Below are 22773 nucleotides of genomic sequence, written 5' to 3'. Positions count from 1 at the left end.
CCCAGTCTCACCCCAGCTTTCCCCCAAAAGACAACCACCCAAAACCACTCCCCCACCAAAAAAAACCTCTCAAAAAACCCCAAAACCCTGCTACTCACTGACTCTGGTAGAAAAGCTGCTGGAGCCTGCTGACTAGTAGGATCACCTCATCCCAGGTGGCCAAGGGCGCCTGCAGGGTGGGTACCCCCCGCACTGGCATCTGGCCCTATGCATGGCTCAAGCCATCCAGCAGCCGGGTACCTGGCCCCCAACACAGGAGTGCAGAAGCCAGGTCAGTTTCCCAGCTCCCACTAGTAGTGTGGAGCTGGGAGCCAGGTGCAGCATGCACAGCTTTGGGGGATAGATAGGGGACACCTGTGGAGGCTAATAAACTTGATTTCAGGACATGGCACTTCCATATAGGCCTTTAATCAAACTTCTATATTCAAGCTTGATGCTATTATACCCATCACAACTGCAATTTTGTAATCTCAAGATTAGTGCACCCTAAAATCAAGCTGATATTTTCAGTGAAGAAAGTCATCTGGTAATATCGAGCTAACTGCTTTAAATTCAAATCTATCTCAGCATAGGCACAGCTTCAGTTGCTATGCTCTTGAATGAGCTGCTCACTGGAAAGTCAGTAAGACAAAACACCATTATCACCTGTAAGTGACCACTTTTCAGAAGCGATCACTCTCTCTTATCTGTCAGTCCTCATCTCAAAGCAAACCTACACAACACTTTCAGAAGATGAGTCTGGGAGCTGAAATTTATAGGTTGACAGTAAAAATCATGAACTAAATAAAGACACTGTTGTAATAAGACATAAATTCAACCTATAACCTACTATCAAACCCATCCCATCCCATCCCAGCTGCCTTTCCCCCTATGAGTGGAGGGTGTTACAGGCCACTTTATCTTGAATGCATGTAGCACTTTAAAGACTAACAACATTTATTCAGTCACAAGGTTTCATGGGACAGACCCACGTCTTCAGATCTTATAAGGTGTTTACTTATGCTAAACACTGACATGATGGCCACATTTGCCAGACCTGAAGTGCTGTGTAAGCTTGAAAACTTCTCTCACATCATCGATAAAAGCTGTGGAACACATTACCCTCCTTAAAATTCTATATGACACTTTACTGTACAAGAAAAAAAATCAAAATAAATTTAGCTACAAACAAAAATATTCATTTTTACTTTGGCTGACAAGATCTATTTACTGGTCAGATTCAAAAGGTTTCAGTCTCTCTCTCAAATGAAAAATTCCTGCTTCTCCTATGAAAAGCACCCAAGAAAAAGTAAAGGATTATGCAGTAAATACAGACCACTCCGTGTTATTCTGTGTGAAGTGTATAAAAAAAAAAAAAATGCCTTTTGGCATCTGTAGTATACATCATAACCATTTCCCCTCTTTAGCTATTTTTCTGAAAGCCATTTCTCTATCCAACATATAAATCATTTGCAAAAATCTGCGAAGTTGTACAAAATTACAAAGTATAAAACAAAAAAAAAAGATTTCAGAGAGAGTAATTTGGCTGGCTTTATGGAACAAAGTATTTAATGAAATCATTTGGAAGCTATAATGTATGTGCAAGCATATAAAACTTGTGGAAGGGCACAATTTTAAAATAATCACTCTGGGCCCAAATACAAGCACAAATTCACGTCATATGCAACATAAGTGAGGGCACAGAGTATTAAACCATGTATATTAAGACAGCAGAATTCTGCATATGGTGTTTAGTCACCTTTGGTCTCAGTTCAGCTTGCAGAAGGAAAATTCAGGATCACTTGAATCCAGCAGGCAACTTAATAGTTCGGGCAACCAAGCTAGTACAATATTAATAAGTATTAATCATTCCTATTGATGTTTTCTATTTCCATATACACAGCATCTCTCTTTCCATAATGGAAGTAGGAGAAATTAGAAGTCCAAGTACTCCAATTACAATCTTTGGTCAGGAAGAAAGTGGTTTTGGAAAATAATCTTGAAGGCAATATTTTAAAAAAAAAAAAAAAAAAAAAAGTCTTCAAACAGCTCTATGTTGTACTATTTAATTTGTGCATTTTTCTGGGCTGACCAGATTATCTGATTTCTAGCAAAATATCACCAGGCTTCCAGCAAACAAAGCCCATAACACAACACAACAACATTTAAACCATTAACTTAAAAAAGTTTGTTCTTTAAATAGTTTTTAAAAAGTGTGCATAGCAGCATGGTACAAATATGGGCAAGTTTCACAGTACACACAGGTTAGCACAGGCCACTGAAGAAATTGTGTTTTAATTAACAAATTTTAGAGATAGACATTAGGTCTACATTAACATTTTTTAAATTTTACAAATGTGTACCTGGGATTTCAGAAACAAAATAGCGCTGAACCAAAAATAACCCCAACCCAACAACAGAACAAAAGATGAAGGGAAAGAATCACAGTAAATATTACTTTCTCCCAGGATTGGTCTTTCTTCGGGCAGGTGCATTCCACTTTGTTGCTGTATATAAAAAGGAAAAACACTGAATATGTTTTGTATTAAACAATTAAATACTAGGGCTGCAGGCTGGAGAGCAGTGTTTGCATAATACTGTACAGCAGTCTGTGCTGAGAGAGAGAGAGAGAGAGTTCACATTCTTACCATAACACAAAAAAGGGTTCTTCCAAAGTTTGTTTGCAATATATTTGCAGTTTACCAGACTGATAAATTATCTGCTACAAGTGGAAAGAAGAGAGATTCCACATTTTAGTGTCCACCATTCCAACTCAGTTTCACCGTTTCTTCATGTTATCTTTGTTTTTCTGTAGCTTTGTGTGCACCACTTTTAAAGTAGTAAGAAAATTTCCAAGGAAGAGCAGCAGAAACGTGAGAGCCAGTACAAAAACCTGGGACGGAGAGGGGAAATAACCAAAATACAAAAGTAATGATCCATTTAAATTAAGACAGCAGTTAGATTTGGTGGGGGGGCTGTTAAATAATAACCCCATCAATTGCCTAAGAAAGTGAGTCACCATATATGAAAGTTGTATACAAAATGAGAAGTATTCCCTTTAACCTGGAAACTATGAAAAAAAAAAAAGTGTGTGAACAAGAGATACTTTTCCATGTGATAAGAGTCTGATATATCAGCTGTTTTCCAGTTCCAATTTTAGAACCAACATTTGTCCTTACAGAAGTAAATTTAAGGAGGTAACCAAATATTATACATCAAATTGTGCACTGATCCCCTTAGAATTTGAGAAGGATTGCTCTGATTTTGTTAGCAGTAGTAGGGGCAACAGGCACATAGAGAGTGAGAAGATTCTTGTCCAAAACACAGAAGAAGTCACGAGTGGCTCAGTGGTTAATGGGTATACTTCTATCATGATAATTTAAATGGGATTTTGCAGCCTTTAAACATTAAGCAGTTTACTACATTCATACAAAGATTATTTTTCAACTACGTTACTGTATTGGAGATGTCGTGGGCCAGTTTATCTACCCTAAAGCTACTTGGGTTGTTCATGCTGGGGCTATAATTTAGTCCAAAGCCTCTGCATATGAAGGAACATCCATCTATATATGAGCGGAACTACACGCTTAAGATAAAATCACTGGAAGGTGTGTTGTTCTGTCCCTCCAAGAAACAAAGCTGAATGCTCGATTGTGTGAGGAAGCTGGGGCATGGGGGTTACTGAACTTAAAAAAATTAAAAACCCACTCACATGAGATGCCCTGACCCAATGGGTGTACAAAGGAGTCTCCTCCATCACTCCTTCAGATTTCATTTGGACTCACAGGTCTTAAACGCCAGAGGGTATTTGAAAGTCTGTCTGACCTCTCTGTGTAACTCAGGCCAAAGAACTCCCCAAATATAATCACTTTTGAACAAGGGTATATCTTTCAGAGAAATGTCCAGTATTGATTTAAAGATTGTTAGTGATGGGGAAGCCACCATGACTCTTGGCAAATTATCCCAGTGGCTGATCACCATCACATACAAATTTACACATTATTTCCCATACGAAATTGTCTAATTTCAACTTCCAGCCCATGGCTCTTGTTAAAGCTGTCTCTGTTAGACTGAAGAGCCTATTATCACATATCTCTTTCCTATGGAAGAAGCTTTACACGGTAACCAAGACATGCCTCTTGAGAGAGTATCACTTTAAGGCAGGTTTTTTAATTCTTGTGGCTTTTCTCTGAACCTGCAACAATGTATTGACATTCTTCTTGAATTGTGGGTACAGAACAAGACAGAGCATTCCAGCAATGGATATGCAGGGGCCAAATACAGAAGCAAGAGAACTCCTCTACACCTTCTTGAGATTCACCTGCTTATACTCCCACCACTGCATTAACATTTTTGGCCACAGAGTTGCTTTGGAAGCTCATGTTTAAACAATTATCCATAAGGAGCCCCACATCTTTCAAATTCCCTGATTCCGAGGATAAAGTTCCCAATCCTGTAGGTACAGATTACATTCTTTATTCCTAGAGGTTATACAATTCTTTATTCCTAGAGGTTATACAATACAATACAATATCACAATGTGTATTGTTGTGTGAGTCCAGCTTCCCAAAAGATACACATCACTCTATATCAAGCACAATACAAAACAACTGAATTATAGATATATACAGTTTGTTTGCAATACTAAGTAGAAGAGCATCAGGATGCTTGAAGACATGGTAATAAAGTGGAAACTACCATATTCTTTATACTTACCTTCTGTTTGGTAGTATATTCAACTCATTCAAAGGAATTTATTCTGACAAATTCCAGGTCCATTTTCAGACTGAAGCATTTGGATCAAATGATAAACTCTATTTCTAACAAACAAGAATTCTGATGTTACCTACCTGCCATTCTTTACATTCCTTATGCCTAGACAGTCCAAAAAGTGTGATTGCATTATAGAGCTGCCAAAACTAAAAGGAGAGAGAGAAAGAGAAAACACTTAATTAAAATACAATACAAATAAAAACAATTTTGGAAAATTAAACAGCTTACAGATACTTGACAAGTTGGTTGTGCCCAGGGACAAGGGGCGGGGGGGTGGGGGGGGAAGAACTGTCCAGTTTTAGAAGCCACAGCTATGCCTGAGGTACAGGTCAGACATCTGTTGCAGATCACGAAGGAGCAAAGCATTGAATAGATATTTATATTTAAGTCTGGTTCTTCAAAAAGTCACCACATTAATGCGACTCAGGCTTTTCATGCACAAGTGCATTCCATTGTATGATATTTTACAGGTACATGCCCCTACAGGTGAGAAGGCTGATTGGGGTCGGGGGGGGTGGGGAGAAGAATCGGTAAGATTTAAGTTCTCAAAAGAATTAAATTTTATAGCATTTGAGGTTGTTGTAGGAATTAGTTTTGAACGAATCACAGCAGCAGAGGAACACTGAGCCTTCCATTTCAAACAAAAATCAAGAATAATCAATTCATCTGGGGAGATTTTTCCAACCATAGTTGTGTGTGCAAGAGGGAAGGAATAAGTCTGTTATTAATCCCTTTTATTTAAAATGTTAGGCAGTACCCTCTATTACCATGTCATCACGTATGTGTCCATAGCACATACCATGTACTGCACTGTACAATGGAAGACATGATCCTACCCCAGAGAGCTTGAATTCGGACTCTGGTCCTTAGACTCTATGAAACTTCAGAGGTTACACAAGTAAAGGATGGAGGATTGGTGCTTTAATTGGACATGGATGGAACAAATCTGTACAATACTGGATAGCTACATGAAGGTCCAGTCACAAAGCAAAGTGTAGTTTCATAGAATCACAGAATACTAGAACTGGAAGGAACTTTGAGGGGTCATCAAATCCAATCCCCTCCACTCACAGCAGGACCAAGCACTCAAGTCTTGTGCACAAGTGCCAAAGAGTTTTCTTTAGTAGTACCAACAGAGAAAACCTCCTAAGTGCCCCGGCTTCCTCCTGCTAAAAGCTATATTTAATTCCAAGAGATTAAAGACAGAATTATTTCCTCTCCTCTTCCTCACCAGGATCCCAGTGAAAGTCATGTACTGGAGAGTGAGTGTCTGTGTCCATTACACTGTAGATACTTCCCAGCTGTTTTCTGTGGAAGTGGTACTAGGAATCTCAGAGCAGAAATTATAGGATCACTTTCTTCACATTCACATCTTCCATGGATGCCACCATAACTATGTAACATCTCAAGCAGGGGTGCACAAAGGGAAAGGCAGGCCCCCTTGGGCACAGCACGATTGGCTGCTGGGTCTCAGGGTCATTCATCTCATTAAAAATTTTGAAATACTGTTTTTAATGTAGGTGTATTCATATTTATATATCGATGAATACAGTTTTTACAGTCTACAGATTTATTTTCTTACATGTGCCGAAAGGGTTTTTTCTCCACATGTACATAACAGAAATTTCCACCAGTTTGGATTACATTAGACAGGTTTGGGGGGCGGGGCCTGCCAGTTGCAGGGATGAAAACTGGGTCCTGACGTAAAAAGTTTGCTCATGCCTATCTAGGGTATGCATTGACCACAGATTGTATCATGCTCTGTGGATATAATAGGAGCATTTTCCCACAAATATCCGGAAGCCAAGTGCACTCTGGTTGAATGCAATGCTAACTTCCGGGAAGGCATGATACCTTTGGCAGGACACGCCATGGAAATGCAGCTGGTAATCCATTTGAGAGTCTTGTCCTGTAAACAGGATGATGACTTCTCATTCATTCTGTGCAGGAGATGAAGAACTGAAAAGGGCTTTGTTCTGACCACATTAAAAGCTAAGGCTCAGTGTACATCTATAGCTTTGCATCCCTTGGGTGAGGGTAGGGGAAGAGGACAATGGGGATAGCCTCAGCTAGACCTTGGCAGTGCCCTTCCATTTACAATTGTCAACCCCAATGAGCATGGATGTGGGATGCAAGTAAAATTTCCTGGGGACAGAACCTGGTATTTGTGCTCTATGCACTTAGCCACTGGTGGAATGGATGCAGGAGTTTACCACAGCAACTTGATATATCACATTATCTCATGTACAGCAAAGGCTGAAGCAGCCAGGTACAAGATGTTTATCAGCTTGTGACAATTCTCCTCTACCAACTCCATCTGAATGCCCAGAGACACACCCAACCTTTTCAGGGGTTCACGGTAGAGAGTCATCCAGTGCTGGGGAGACCATCAACCAGTGACGACATACTCAGCAGGGCTGATCTTGCATTGCCCAGGGAAGACTGCTGGCACAAACACAGGCTATGATAGATCCAGTCATCCTGTGTCTGGAGGACACTGACCATTCTGCACCAGCCATTTGTGGTCCGTTGGTACTAGGTGGGGAAACCTCCCTTCTTGCCAATCTACTTCTATGAAGATGCAGAGATGTTAATCTTCATGCCAGAGGCATCCCCCAAGGTATCCAATATGGCTAAGGAGATGGACTATGCAGCACCAGAAGCCAGTTATGCCTAGACCAGGCTTCCCTATCCCATGATCCACTCTTGACAATGTCTTCTGAGAGAGCAGGTGGCGGCCCTGGACTGCCTGACATAGGAAACCTGACACTGATGATGAGTATAAACACTCCCAAGTCCAAGACAATGTTGTATAAGGAGGAGTCCTTGGAGCTCAGGATCTGTGTCAAGGCTGTGTTATACCAGTGGCAGCACTGAAGAATTCCTGACTAGTAAAACCATGTGATAAGGTAGAGGTGAGATTCCCTGGTCCAAGACTTTACTACTGAGGCCAATGAGCGAGCACCTGATCTGAGACTGATGAGGCTATAACAGACCCGAATGCTAATAGCCCTGGCACCTGTGATGGTGCCAGAAGAGGATCTTTGCCTTGAACCAGTGGTGATGGTGGAATGGCCCCAAAACGGACAGGTGGGCCACCACAAACAGCAACGACTGATCTACTACCATCAATGGTGAGATAACAGATCACGTTGGTCCCGGAGTGCATACAGGAGTCAACAGCTCAGCCCTGTAATAGGCACGGAGAGAGAATACTAGGAGTGGCATGCTGAAGGGTATGCACTACACCTCCCATACCTGAGTGGCCTTCTATTACAGAGGAGGCCTGTACCACGGACTTCAACGATTCTTATTCTTCAAAGGATGGGAAAGATCTGTGGTCATGCACCTTAAAAACTATGGTCATGGTGAAGGGGGCTCTCTTTAGGGTCTGTCTGCTGGAAAGGCCAAGGAAATACTCCTAGAAGGCATGGTCAATAAGCACCCTTCTGCCAAACAAGAGAGATCCCTGACACAAGGCAAAAAGCCATGAGAATTCCTCACCGGCTCTCTTCTCGGTTTCTAGTTCTGAATTTAAAGCCGTAACAGATTAGACACCCATCTCCAATAGGACCCAAACATTTTAAATAGCAAGTCCTTCAGTCACTAACAAGCATCAGTTCAAGGTAGCTGAAGCAGGACTTAAAACCTGCAGACCTTGGCATAAGGACCCCAACCAGGTAAGTCCTAAAGTCCTGTGGGATCCAAACAAAATTAAATAAATTAACAACAAAAGATTTCCAAAGACTACAAATGTGTACCACTAAATGAAAAATGAACCAAAAATATAAATAAAACTGTTCACAGGAGAATTAGGTTATAAAGCCCAGGAGTTTCCAGACTACCAACCACAGAGGATAAGAAGATCATCATTTATATCACGGGCTCAGGGCACAAGAAACCCACTGAGCTGCCTCTATGGGTATCACTGGGGAAAACTCTCTGGCACTGCACACACCTACGCAGTGTAAGGAACATATGCAGTCACTAGAAGGAAAAGAGGAGAAATTCCAATAACCAGACAAAAAGAATTCCACAGGCAAACTTCTCCGATTACAAAGGCTAAAAGATCTTCATGATCTCATTTAAAAAAAAAGACATTTCTTCATTAAAAGAGAGAAAAATCTAGTGACTCCAGGTTTCTGAAATAAACTGTGTTAAACTAGTCTTCCCACTTTCCACCATTTAATAACTTATTTCTAAAAGAGATACCCATTTCACACCTCTGGAACACAGCTACCATCGATACTATGGGACCCAAGAGGCAACTTAGCCTTTTGCTACAATTACAGCTCTAGCAGCTCTGACAATCCCTGGCCTCTGTGTTCAAGTAAAACTAATCAGTGAAATGTGTAGGAGCTCATGTCTCCAACTTACATGCCCAAAGAAAAGGAAGGGGAGAAGGAAGGTCAGCCCTCGCCACATCCAAGACTGAAATCCTTCTGTAAAACCAGAATGTAAGACACAAATGAAATAGAACCTACGAGCCAACACATCTCCATCTCTCGCCTGAATTATCATCTGTTATTAATTTCTGTGTCTTCTTCAGACAAGATCTCCAAGACAAGGAGCTGTGCATTTTGTGGAAAGCTCCTAGTATACCTATAGCTATATGTATAAAAAGACAAATGACAGAGACACAATTTTTACATTTCAGATTACAAGGTCTTCAACATAGTAGTTTAACACTATTCTTTTCATCCAAAAAAACAAAAGGGTCAATCATTTAGTTTCAAATGTCCTACCATCTACATGCTTATTTTGACTAAAGCAGGATAATGGAATGATGCAGTGAAGGCTGTGAGATACTCCACAAAACGTGAAGCAGGCTTTTTGAGAACTCACATTTAAAACTTTAAGTCAATTAGCTGCTGAAAGCAACTTAAACAGTTTGTGTAAAACCAAATTAGGAGTTATAAGAACCACTCACCTACTGTGAGATCCAAGTGGTTTCTTTCCCCTAATGCACGGAGTCTGTAAAGGCAGCCACTTTGATAATAATACTGTAGGAACTGTACACAACCTGGAAAAACAAAGGAATTTAGCTGGAACAAAATCATGCTGCACTTGCTACGCTAGCACAAACATTAAGAAGAGTTAATTCATTGCTATCAGCTAACTTAGGCCTGAGCTGCTCTAAAGCCATGTCATCCCAGATACCTTTCTGAGAGATGCAAAAAATCCACACTGCTGTCTGATGTCGTTAAGCCAACCCATGATTTAAGCCTTGTCTATACTTAATGGAAGATCAACATGCTAGATTCGATCTTCCAGAGTTCAATTTTGCGTGTCTGGTGAAGACGTGGCAAAAGTCGACTTCTCTTGGCTTGGCCGTCAACCCCTGTACACCACACTATCGTATTGACTCAGGGACATCTACATGAGACTAAAGAGGCTCGGACGTCAGTAGGGAACTAAATCGATTCTAGCTACGCAAATGCTGTAGCTAGAATTCATATCTGAAAGAGGCTTATTTCCCTAATATAGACCTACCCTTAGCCTAGGTTAATAGGAAAAAAAATTTCTAGGTCAATAGCAAATAATTTCCATCAAACCATGCCTCTGGGTGGCACAAGTAGTGTCTATAGTGAAGAACTACGATAGTGCCCTAAACCAGGGGTGAACAATAAGCAGCCCTCAGGCCAGGGTGCAGTTTGCCAAGGTACACCACTGGCACACCACCAGACACTTTGTTTACTGGAGCATCTGCAGGTATAGCAAGTTGCAGCATGCGGTGGCCTCTCTGTCATTCCTGGCCAATGGAAGCTGCAGGAAGGGTCATGGGCCAGGTCACCACTTCCCACAGCTACCATTGGCCAGAAACAGCAAACAGCAGCCAATGGGAGCTGTGAATGTTTGTACTTGCAGACACACAGCTAAACAAAGCAGTGAATGCTGGCAAACGGCATCCAGACCATGGGCTGCTTATCAACAGGCCCTGCCCTAAAGTATTTCAACTGTAGACAAGCCCTTAGTTTAATACTAATGATCTCCTAGGAACTTTTGTATTGAAGAAGCAGAAGTGTAAAGGATCCATATTTCAGACAAGAATTAGCAAGGTAAGATATACTTACTCTGAAAAATTGAAAATGCTAAAAATTGATTGCGAAACATTTGATACATGAGTCCATCTGGCCTGGTAGAGGGGGCAAAAAAGAAGAGTCAAACTTTTAGTTTAACAAGAAACAAAAAATAATTATGAAATAGGAAGAAGGAGTTTCATATCTGAGCCCATCAGTGAATGACGCAAGCAGTTGTTCTTGTTATCCCATGCAACCTACTAGGCTCCAAATGTCAGCTTGTACCAAAGTATATGAAAAAGCTTGTCGTCAGGAAACATCTAGTCACCACAAAACTGGGCTGTGGTCAACTTCTCTCTCTGGGTCCTGTTCTCTAAGAATGTTACCTTCTCTTGTTAATTTAATGCCAGTTTATTATTTTAATAAAAACTATTTATATTCCTTCAGTTGTAATAACGACCTAAATGCCCAACGTAGATGTATTAAAAAAAGATAGGTGAAATCATTTAAAAACAAAAAAGTTTTGTTAAATTACATAAAAGAATGTTCAAATAGTTTACACAAAAATCACCCTAAACAGAAAATAAAGATTAACCTCAAAGAAAAAAATACCAATTTGGATGTTATTTTCCTTCTGCTAAACCCAGATTTTAAACAAGTGGAAAAAAATATTTATTGAACACAACTCATGTCATTTAATGCCTCTACACAGAGATTTATCTTAGCTCTTTTAAATTTCTTAGCTCTTTACATAGAGCAGCAAATCAGGGAGATTCAAACATTTTGCTGTTCCCATTACTGATACTGCTCCAGTAAAACACTGCTGTAACTGTGAACTCTCCAGCAGTGCTATATTTATCTTTCCAAATGTGACACAAGAGAAAACATGCAAAGTACAAAGCTACAGCAAGTACCCGTGCCAACACATTTATGCCAGGTCACTTCAGATGATGTCTCACAGGAGGGTTAAAAAACAACTAATGAAAATCTGTCAGTTAAGTAAAAGGGAAAAAAGCTTACCATGTTAACATGACTCCAGAGAGAAATGTGGAGACATAATGATGAGACACCCACCAGCCCTTAATCCTTAAAAGAAAAAAGCAAAGAACAAAGCAGGTAAATTAAAGAGAGTGGGAAGGAAAAATCACAAGCAAGAACCATACATTTAAGGCCAGTCTTTTTATATTGAGATGGAAAGTGACTGGCATAAACTGGAGAAAGTTATCAGTCTGAACAGAACGTGGCAAATTAATTTGGCTGGGTCACTACTAGTCATTTCAGGGCTAGGATTTAAAAAAAAAAAAGAAAATCAAATCAGTAGAAAATAAGCGAGATTTGAAAAACAGCACTGAGGCAAAACAATCTACGGCTGTTAACTTCAATACATAACCTATTCAATGTTACTGAGAAGCAAAAGCAGTCATTTTATTTCTACAGTTGACGAACACCCAACCAAACTTCACGAAATACCAAGAAAGCCCACAGCTCCCATTCAATTTTCAGTCACAAAAAAAAAACAAAACAAAAAAAAAAAACCCCACCAGGGAGCAGCAGACTTAATTCTCCCCAACCAGATCCCATCAGGGCTAAAACTGACAGCTCAATTCTGGGTTTAGAACAGTTCTTCCTCAACCTTTTTGTAAAGTACCCCCCATTGCCTACAATTTTCAGACCCACCCCCACCATTACAATACATTTGTTTAAACAACTTTATCAAAACTGGTTGGAAGAAATTGCCCATAGGCCATAAGCTTGCCATTGTACAAAAAAAAGGATAAATAAAAAAATAGATTAACATTAAGTCCAATTTTTTTTAATTCATAAAAAAAGTTCAGAAATACCGAGCTGATGTACCTTCTAGAAGAGCTCAGCCTACCCCCAGGGGTACACCTATGTACCTAAACAGGTTGAGAACCACCTGTTTAGACTACTGGCCTCTCCTTTTTCTTCAGCATAAATAATGGATATACTTGGCCAGTGATGCTCCGAGAGGTCACTGAACTTGTGCCACCCGCTACCTTTTCATGTAATAGCAGCAGAGAGTTACATGAAGTCTTCCAAGTAAGCGCTAGCACATCTCCTTCCTCCTCCATCAGTGTAGAGAGAGAATGGCCTCTGCTGGGTACCACCAATGTAAGAAGCAAAATCTATGCAGCATTAGGCCTGCAAGTTACTTTATTTTAGAGGAAGTGATACAATCGACTACACAGAAGTGATAGAAGGAAACAGTGATGTTCTCCTGAACGAATGAGCGCACACACACACACACACACACACACACACACACACACACACACAAGGTTCTGCCTTTGAACACCACAGCTTACACATATCTCCACACCTGTTATTTTTCTAACTGATACTGTACAATTTGCATCAGCAACGCACACAGGGAACTCATGAGGTGGGCAAGTGAAAGGGGAAAGACTACCCAGCAAACTTTTGCTGACCAAAGTTATGGTGATCTAAAGTCACCAGTTAGACTGCTTGTGTGCGCGCATACTGGGCACCTTGCATTGCTGCTACAAGTACTCATCAGGAGAGCTTGTGCTGATGTATGTATCCCAGAGTGCAATTCACCACCATCCATTGCCTTGTCTTAGGAGAAGTTTTGGCAATTCATGGTGTGGCAGGAATGAGTTAAAGGGAACTGGGAACAAGAGGCCACCTTCCCACTACCCAACTTTTTCCACTCCATAATGTCATCGCTATCACATAATTTGCGCTTCTTTTGGATGTTCCATGAAGGCACACAGAACTTGTCACTATTCCCCAGGTGTGAGTCTGCACAGGTCTACACTACTGTCATGAGCAATGCAAGCACAAAAAAGACACAATCCTCCAAGAATTTGCAGACCTGCAAGAAAAGCTGCGGAGAACACGACAAATTTCCCAGACATCAGGTTGCTGTAGGACTTACCAAGAACCAAGTCAGGATCAGTGATGGCATTTGTGGAACAGCTGCAAATGGTGGAGCGTAACTTCTCAGCCTGACAAACAAGCCCTGAGTGGTGGAACTGTGTCATAATGAAGATTTAGGATACTGTGCACCCAAAACTTCTGAAACCACTGCTCAAGACCACATTCTTGGATCTGTGCATAGAGCTCCACCTGCCCCTCTAATGCAGGGGCACCAAAATGAGAATTGTGCTAATGGAGAAGTGAGTAGTGATCACACTGAAAACTTGCAAGGCTGGATTGCTGCTGTGAGAATCATTCTGGAGTTGGAAAACCCACTGTGGAGGACCTATGTTATGCAAGCATTAAGGTGTGTTAACAGTCTTCAGTTACACAGACAGCGCCGTGACTCCCGGCAACATGCAGGACAAAATGCATTTTAAGCAATGGGGTTCTCAAAGTGCAGCAGTGCAATACACAGCATGCCCTATTCTGGCATCACGCTACTTTGCCATGGAGTAACTAACAGGAAGGGCTATTTTTCCAATGGTTACACAAACTCTGGTGGATCACTGGAAAAATAATCACCAACATCAACGTTAACCGGTCAGGAAAGGCACGTGACGCTTGCATCTTTAACAACACAGGACGGCTCAGAAAACTACAGGCAGAGACTTTTCCAACTGGTGGATTACATTTGATGATGTTCAAATACCAGTAGTAGGCTGAATCCACGAAGATCACCATTTGTTTCCCTGGTCCATGAAGCCATACATTGCACCAGCATCAAGGAAGGATCAGCCACCATCTCAAAACAGGTGCAGAATGATAGACAAAAAGTACTTTCGGTAGACTGAAGTGAGGTTATGCGATGGTGCTTACTCACAAGACAGGATCTCAGTCAGAAAAATATCACAATGGTTACACCATTCCAATGTGTCCTGCGTAATGTCTCTGATGCAAAAAGTTGCTGCTGAGGCAGAAGGCGGCAGTGGAATGGCTGTTTGCAGAGTCTGAAAAGCCAGATACAAGGGCTATCAAAAAAAGCTCAGTGCAGAGCTACCCAGCTCAGGTAATCTTTGAAAGAGCACTAACCGCGAATCACAATAATAATGTGTTGGGATACACTGTGCTCTGCCTAGCCCTTTCCTGAACCTGTTAGGAATTGTGGGGCATTTGGTGCCCTGTCAGAGATGCACACCTATTGCTTTTGTGGTGCTTGCTGTACATTTATGATTACTACACTGTGCTTGACATAACTCATAGGCTCAATGACAAAGAGCACAATCGCAAGTAGGGATATTAACCGGTTAAGTGGCTCTTCTCAGTTAACTCCAATGGAGTCTTTCCACCGTGGGGCTGGGAATGAGGTTACAACAGTTAACCAGTTATGTGCTAACATTTAACCAACCAGCCATTTTAAAACAAAGCTAATCACAAGTAATTGGACCTTTTACTTAACACCAGCCTTTTTCAGAAACTGGTAAAGATGAATTATTTTCCAGATAATAGTTTTATTGAACAAAAAACACTTCAGGGAAAAAATTATCTGTCAAATTTAAAAACAATACATTAAAACTTGAATAAATTTCTGAAACAGAGCATAAAGGAGGAGACGTAGCATTCATGTCCATTGCAGACTACGTCCTGCTAAGTTGGAGGCACCCTCACTATAATGGAGAAATCACGTACATACTTACCCAATGTTCTTTCCCTGCGTCAGGTTCAGCAATGGTCAATTGCCGACATGGACTAGACTGCAGAGTCTCAAACAGGTCCTATCTCATAGCACAGCTCAATAATCTTCCTGTCCCCAGTTGCACGTTCTCCTGCCTCCTCCTCCATGTTCACACCAGGGGCCAATGACTCAGGCTCCCTGAAGGCATGCAAGACACCCGGGTATATCACGCTTTTTTTTTTTGTAAACGTGGCGAGTGTGGCTCAGCACTGGGGAGACTGTTGGCCTCCTTGGTATACCTGCCACTGTTCCTTCAGTTTTACACAGCTCTGCTGCTGGTCCCTCTTGTAACCCTCCTGCTGCATCCTCCATTCAGTCTTCTCCCAACTTGCCCAGGATCGCCTGTTCATGGCCTGTCTACTCCAAGGGGGAAGAATATAGTATGGTCAACTGCACACTTTGCAAACCTCCATCTTCGCACGCTCACCAAGAGGAAATCCCTTTTCCAGATTTTTCAAAACTTCACAAGGTTTTAAGAGATGAGAGAGGTAGTCTGGTCTCCATGGCCCCAGGAAGCAGAGTTCAAAACTGTAACTAGAGGATCCATACCTGGCCATGAGAGACAGCTGCTGAAGGACTGTTTGGTCAATGTAGGGAATGCAGTGTCTCCATTAGCACTGCATCAGTCTCAATACACGGACCACAGCTCAACACCACTCATGGAGCCAATGTTCTCACGGCGTAACAGAGCGCTCACTCTCAATGGGAGACAAATTTAAGAGCAGATACATGCACTATATCAATGCAAGAGGGCTTACACTAACCTAATTTTTTTTTTTTTTTTAAAAAAAAGGAGTAAACCAAGCCGAAGGGAACCAACATGGCGCACTAGTCTGACTATTTGAACACCGCAAGCAAATACAACTCCTGACTAGAGCATCTTTAGGACTGAAGGGAGGTGGGTTTCTACAATGCAGCTTTTCCCAGCAAGGAGGAGAATTAGGCAGGAGATTAAACTCCCATTACTGCATTATAGACAGCGTCATATATGCAACACTTGCAGCAGCTTTAGAAAGAAGCGTTGATGTATACCAGTATGATTCAAACTATCTAGCATGGAAGGAAAGAAGTAACCAAAACATTGCCTGATAGAACCATGACCACTGCCAGGATATTAGCAACAAGCTGCATATCATGTAGCTGCCTACAAAGCTGAGCAAATAAATTAAACTTCAGTCTTGATTTTAACAACTTTTCTGTAACATTGATACAGAGAATTATTCACAGTTTACACCGATGGGAGAACCCTGTCGGTCAGTATAAGTTGTGTCTACACTGAGGTGCAAGAAATCCACCTCCCTGAGAGGCAACAGCTAGGTTCTTCCCTCAACCTAGTGCTGTCTACACCACGGGCTAGGTCACTTTACTTGCGACACTCCTAAGAGAAACAGGTGGCTTGATCTAATTTTAATGTAGTCCAGGGCTCAGACTGAGCACCATGAACCAATGGAGATATGGAGTAGCAAAGTATTAATCCACCAAGTCCACAGTTGCCTGAATTTCATATTAGTTTGTAAATCCTTCATGCAGCCAGAGACTGACAGATGAAAGTGGGTGTTACTAAACCCATAGCAACCAAGAACATATCCCCCCACTGCAAAGCATTAAACACTCACACTAGCATCTACCCTGGAACGAAGTGCAAGTTGCGATCATCGTTACGGACAGCTTAAGTATGCTAGAACAAGGACAGTTGTTTATTTTTGTCAAGGTCCAAATTTTTTTTTTTTTTTTTTTTTTTTTGAAGATAGAGTGAAGGTCCAGATTCCAGAAAAAATATATCAGAGTCCCTCCACCTTCCCCCACCCACACACAGCAGTAAATAAAGTTTGGGGTCTAGTCAAAAAACCTCCAGCGATCCAGATTTGATCCAATCATCAGCCCATTGACACCCCCGCCTCCCGTTTTAGAGGCTGGTGCTTAGGAAAAATTGCTAGTGCCCTCAGTCCCTATCTCTTGGAATCTCACAGCATATAAACCACAGAAGTGAGACGTGACACATTATCGACCTTATCACGTTGTATTAGGAGTGAAAAACACGCCTGATGTGCCCTGAGACAATATCCTTTAAGGCCAGGGTCAGCAACCAAACTGGCAATAAGAGCCCCCCACCCCGAATTTGGTAAAAACTCAGTAATTCAAGAGCTGCAATGCATGTGAATACGAGATGGTCCTTAAACGTCAGACCATACTTTTTGTAACACCCATTTCAAGAACAGCGTGCACACAATTATTAGTAACATGAAGCATGCTTACTGTAGGATGCTCACTAACTTTTTACATATTCTATTACCTCACACTTCACCTGTGCATTTGTACTATCATCTTCTTGACTTTCACTTTAATGATGCCAATTTTACTTTGCATTTAAATTTTTCTCTCTTTCTTAAAATGGGTGTTGCCCTTCACAGCAGGAATGCCATAAGCTTCCTTTCCAAAAAGATCAAGGCTGTATTAGCAACACAATCAAAACAGATACAATATCCTATCCCACAATGAACTGTAAAGGGGGAATAATCCAATGTTTCGAGATCACATTTTGTTTGCTATTTAGCTATGACTTGTTCATTGTTGGGCTCTTAGAAGTTTACTGTTTACCAAAAATAATCAGGAGGTTCCCTCCCCCCGTCCACTTTGCAATTTTAGTGTCAGGAGACACAAAGAAGTCCTTAAAGAGCTGCATATGGCTCCAGAGCCACAGGTTGCAGGCTCCTGCTTTTGGCCATTCAGATAGTTGTCCTGCCCAGGAAAGGTGTTTCCTGTCTTGATGGCTCTTCACAGTAATACTTAAATGAGGCATCAGGCTGGAAGTGCTGACTTTGATGCTCTCTCAACTGCTTGCCAGCCTCCCTATAAACAATTTTTCCTACAGAGGGCCTCAGTTGTGGACAAGCAGGAGAACAGAGGGTAGGGGAGAACAAAAGTGAAAGAGCAGGAGTGGAGCTTCTCAAATGACTACATTACATAGACTCAAGAGCCTAGCAGGGGGCCTGATGATGGTCACATATAAGAACAAGTGAGAGAGACACACACAGACAGACAGACCCCACACACACACACACACAAACAGAAAAAAAAAAAATCTCTGGATTGTCAATCTAAATTTGCTTCCCAAGGGGGTTTTAAACCGTTCCTCCTCTCTGACACAGCAGCAGCTTCTTCAAAACCGGCCATTCCTCCTAATATTAATTCCTAGATGTTCAGAAAGTGTTTTAAAACATGGTCTGCAGGAGGTTAAATAAAACACCACAAAGCAATCTGTTTGTGTTCTCGTTTGCTTCTTTAAAGTGCATTACAAAGATGTGAAATGGCTTGTTGGTTAATTTTTGTTTAAAACAGTAGAAATCCAGGTCACATCTGTTTTGTTTTACTTAGAAGACTTTACAGATAGCTCAGGAAGTTAAGCAATATTTATTCAGACGTTTTAAAACTGAGTTAATCAGCCAAACAGTCTTGGGAAGAAAGATCTGTGGTACAAATTTAACCTCTCTGCTTCAATGAAAGGCAGGTAAAATCATAACCCAAATATGAGACCGCCCAGGAGTCCCTACTCAAATCAGGGAACACCAATCTTGACATTCCTAAAATTTCTTCTAAAATGCAAGCAGAAAAACAAAGAACCACCAAAAATCCTTTGTGAAGTTTATTAGAAAGCAGAAAAGTGTATATCCTTTTCCCTCAATCATCAGGTGCAGCTAATCTTTAAGGGTTAAGCCTCTAAATGTAAACCACGAGCCATTTGATCTCAATCGTCTTGGAGACAACTGTTTTTTTGAAATTAAACTAGAAGCAAAGTTCTAACTTAAAATGAGGGGGATTTTTTTAAATACTGTTCTCTGGCTACAATTGTTAATTTTATGCTAATAAGAGGATACTTATAATTGTTGCTGCAATCCAGTATCAAAGGGGTAGCCACATTAGTCTGGAGTTTCACAAATAGCAAGCAGTCGCGTGGCACCTTAGAGACTAACGAAGTTATTAGGTCATGAGCTTTAATAAGTAAAACCCACTTCTTCAGGCTTCACCTGTAATATAGACTAACCTAGCTGAATCATCTCTGCTTACAGTTTCAATTATATTAGCTAATAGGACATTGAGTTTCTCCAGAGATGTTTTGTGTACACACAAGTATATATGGGGGTTCCCTGCCTCTTCCTTTTTAGTATGTAACGGGAGACATTTTCATATAGGGCTTTAGATAAGTGAATGATTGAGATAAATGGCCATAAACTCCTCCCTGTTTGTCATTAAACCCTGGCAAACATTCTGCATCTCATTCGTTACAGTTCAATTATATGTATACTGTGCTGTCAACACACGTCTTCCACCATCACTATTTTAGTTGGTTTACTCATGTATTAAGTTCAATTAAGAGGAAGTTTGTTAGTTATTTGGTTCCCCAGGGTAGTGTTTATTGGACAAGGATGCACAAGTTGAAGTAAAGTGATTGTGCTTATTCAAAGTGTGGCAAACAAGCCAAATTAGAGAACACTAATTAATGGATCCGTTGCTCGTGTGTGCACGCATGTGTATTCATTATCAGGATTGTGTGTTTAATTATTGCTGTTTTCCCTTCCCTAATGAGGGCCAATCTAGAATGGAAGAGCAGCAGCTCAGCAGGGGGCCACAGGATCTAACTTCACAAGCAACAATGGGCCCAATCTGTATCTCCATTACGCCAATTTTACACCAATTACACTCAATTAACTTAATTATTTCTTATAGACACTGGAGTGAGAAGAAGAACAAGGCGCAGTTACTGTCCTGTCTTGCCAGCCAGGAATGTGACTTGGCTGGCTTCTAGGACATTGGGAGAGACCCTGAAATGGCACTCAGTATAGCCACTGCTAGAAGTGTATGCAGCACAGCACATCTCAGCATTACACTGGTTTATTACAGGGGTCTTGTGGAACATACACAAGACTTAAACCAAAAATCAGGCTAAATTCCATCTTGAAGAAAACGTTCCCTTTTTTAAAATTGCTATATCTCCAGACATAAGGGTGCGGGGGGGGGGGTCAGAGGGGGAAATGCAGGACATCCCTAGTTGAAAGCCACTATTAGTAATGCTTCTTTAGATGCGACTCAGAGCCCTACAGCATTCTCAGAGGCACCAGGGAATATTCAGGACACGAAGCCAAGTCCAGCAGAAGTACAAGCGTACTGTCAACTTGATTTATCTTCAATTGATCACCACCTGTTTTGTTTTTGTGGGGAGGACGGGAGATTCTCTTTTGTAATTTGTTTTTTACATTCATTGCTCTAAATACTGATTTTAATTTCTTTGAAGTAAGAGCCAAGAAATTTTTCTGCTCCTCTGCAGATGCTTGTTAAAAAGTCTCTTCAGGAAGAGAAGCTGACTATGCATAGCGCTAGCAAATACACTGAAAAAGGAGAGAAGTTTTCCTGGTAGTGTCTTTCAGTTTTGGCAACACTCCAGTTATTAGCAGCATCTAGCATTATAATTAGTAACCCCTAAGTAAGTGTTCCCAAAAACAAATCAGTTTTCATATTGATGATGGAACTTGAATTGGCAAAACAGGAAAACATCTAAAGAGCAACTCCAGCTATAAATAAATATGCAGATAATTTAGAATATTTATATTGAATGCATACTTTTTTTAGAAAAAGAGAGGAAACATTAGATGAACACAATTTAAACTAAAGAGGTTATATAAAGTATTTAGGGACTTTATTTTTAAGGTGTGTAGTAATTTACACCTCCATATAATTATATCCATTTTAACAGCTGATTTTCCTTCCAACCCCACCACATCAATGCTGTCGTAATTTAAATATGTTTTGCTACATGGTACATTGACCTCTATCAAGAAGTGAAAATGTGATTTATCGGGTTGCAAAAATAAATAATGAACGCATTACGTGATCTGAAATATAATTAAGCTTCTCTGCTCTTTTTAGTATGGAATTAGGGTTTCTACTGTGATTTTAAAAGAAAGGTGGCAGATATTCATGCAGTTCCAAAAATACCAAGATCCTGCAAAGTTATAAAAATACAATCTTCTCAGCCTTTTGGCTAAGATCAGAGAATGTGCCTATTATTAACTTATGTGTGAGGCATCTAACAGCTGCAGGGAGACAGAATAAGTGATACAGAAGATCTCCAATTTTATCTTATGCTTACAATAATGTCACGTTACACTGAGTTAACAGCAAGGGGAGGTAGTTAAAGCACAGTGGAAAATTTGACTGCCAAATCCTCCACATTTGCAGGAAATCATGCCAATTCAATTTCTATAAAAAGACAGGCTAGCTTAGTACTAACTCAATAAAACTAGATTATTAATAAAAACACATTCAGCACTCTGGTGTAAGACATCAAGGCAGAATTTCTTCATAACTAACCTTTCCCAAGTGGATGTGTGCGTTTGGAAATAGATTGTTTAACGGGGTCAAAGAACAGAGTGACTGTTGAGCAGGGTTTTTATCCCATCCTTACCAGGACTCCAACAACAAACCATCTCTGCCTTTTTGTTTCAAGTGAATCCTATGTTTTGAATACTTTGTAAAATCATATGGTACCTTGATCCATTGCTGATGAGAATGCTTTCCCTGATTGTCAATGTGCAGTAATACCAAACCAATAGGAAGTTAAACACTTCATCTGTCACCCTGTTAAAAAGAGTAAAGAAAAAAAAACACTATTATAATAAATATCCATTTTGAGATTATGCTCCTTCTCTATCCCAACAAAAGTGTAAGTGGAAAAACAGCTCACATGAAACCACATTCAGGTCCTGGATCCTGCAAACCATTAGGTACATGCCTAACATTCCAACTAACTAGTCCTGCTGAAACACCCCTCTACAACCCTACACTTTGCCTTTTCTTCAACAACTATGAAAACTGGGGCTGGGGAGGGAAGGGGGAGATTTCATTACTCTGGCAGACTGGGAGAGCACCATGTGATAAAAGACTGGGATTCCAAGCTGATGAGCAGGTGTGTAGAGAAAATATTAATTCCATTTGAAGGACGGAGTGCTCCAAAGAAGATGATGATCCAATTAACACAGGCATTTTCAGGCTAATTCAATGAGCAGACACTATCAGATCTATATAAATTGAATCAGCTAAACACACTAGAATATTGTACTCTGTTTTCACAACGAAAATTTTGGGTTTATGCCAATGAATTACAATCTTAACAGATGATGTTGCATTCATGGCAGATTTAAAAGGCAACAGGAGGGCTAGGCTCCCAAAATAGATTTTGCTCACAATTAAATACAAGAAGCTGTACAACGCTTGAGATTTTCCTTTTTTAAAATTTATGTTTAGAGATGGAAGTGTTGGCTTTGATTTGCATTTCCTCTATGTTTGCTGTCCCAAAGGCACAAGGCTGTC

General features: G+C 40.7%; 1 protein-coding gene across 2 annotated transcripts in view; it reads right to left on the bottom strand.

Annotated features, from left to right (window-relative positions):
• Positions 1-940: 940 nt before the first annotated feature.
• Positions 941-22773, bottom strand: part of TMEM120B (transmembrane protein 120B) — a 39697-nt gene continuing 17864 nt past the window's right edge. The window contains exons 6-12 of one of the 2 annotated variants that reach the window (XM_075012479.1): positions 21952-22041; positions 11793-11858; positions 10827-10888; positions 9683-9775; positions 9130-9194; positions 4830-4898; positions 941-2486 (exon numbers count right to left, since the gene is read on the bottom strand). In XM_075012479.1, the coding sequence (XP_074868580.1) occupies positions 2322-2486; positions 4830-4898; positions 9130-9194; positions 9683-9775; positions 10827-10888; positions 11793-11858; positions 21952-22041 (610 nt within the window). In that variant the 3' untranslated portion in view covers positions 941-2321. Of the gene's footprint in view, positions 2873-4829; positions 4899-9129; positions 9195-9682; positions 9776-10826; positions 10889-11792; positions 11859-21951; positions 22042-22773 lie in introns of both variants that reach the window. The other variant, XM_075012480.1, reaches the window with a different exon arrangement.

The sequence above is a fragment of the Carettochelys insculpta genome, chromosome 18 (assembly GCF_033958435.1).
Source record: "Carettochelys insculpta isolate YL-2023 chromosome 18, ASM3395843v1, whole genome shotgun sequence".
Taxonomy (NCBI): Eukaryota; Metazoa; Chordata; order Testudines; family Carettochelyidae; genus Carettochelys; species Carettochelys insculpta.
This window is presented reverse-complemented; position numbering and strand designations above follow the sequence as displayed.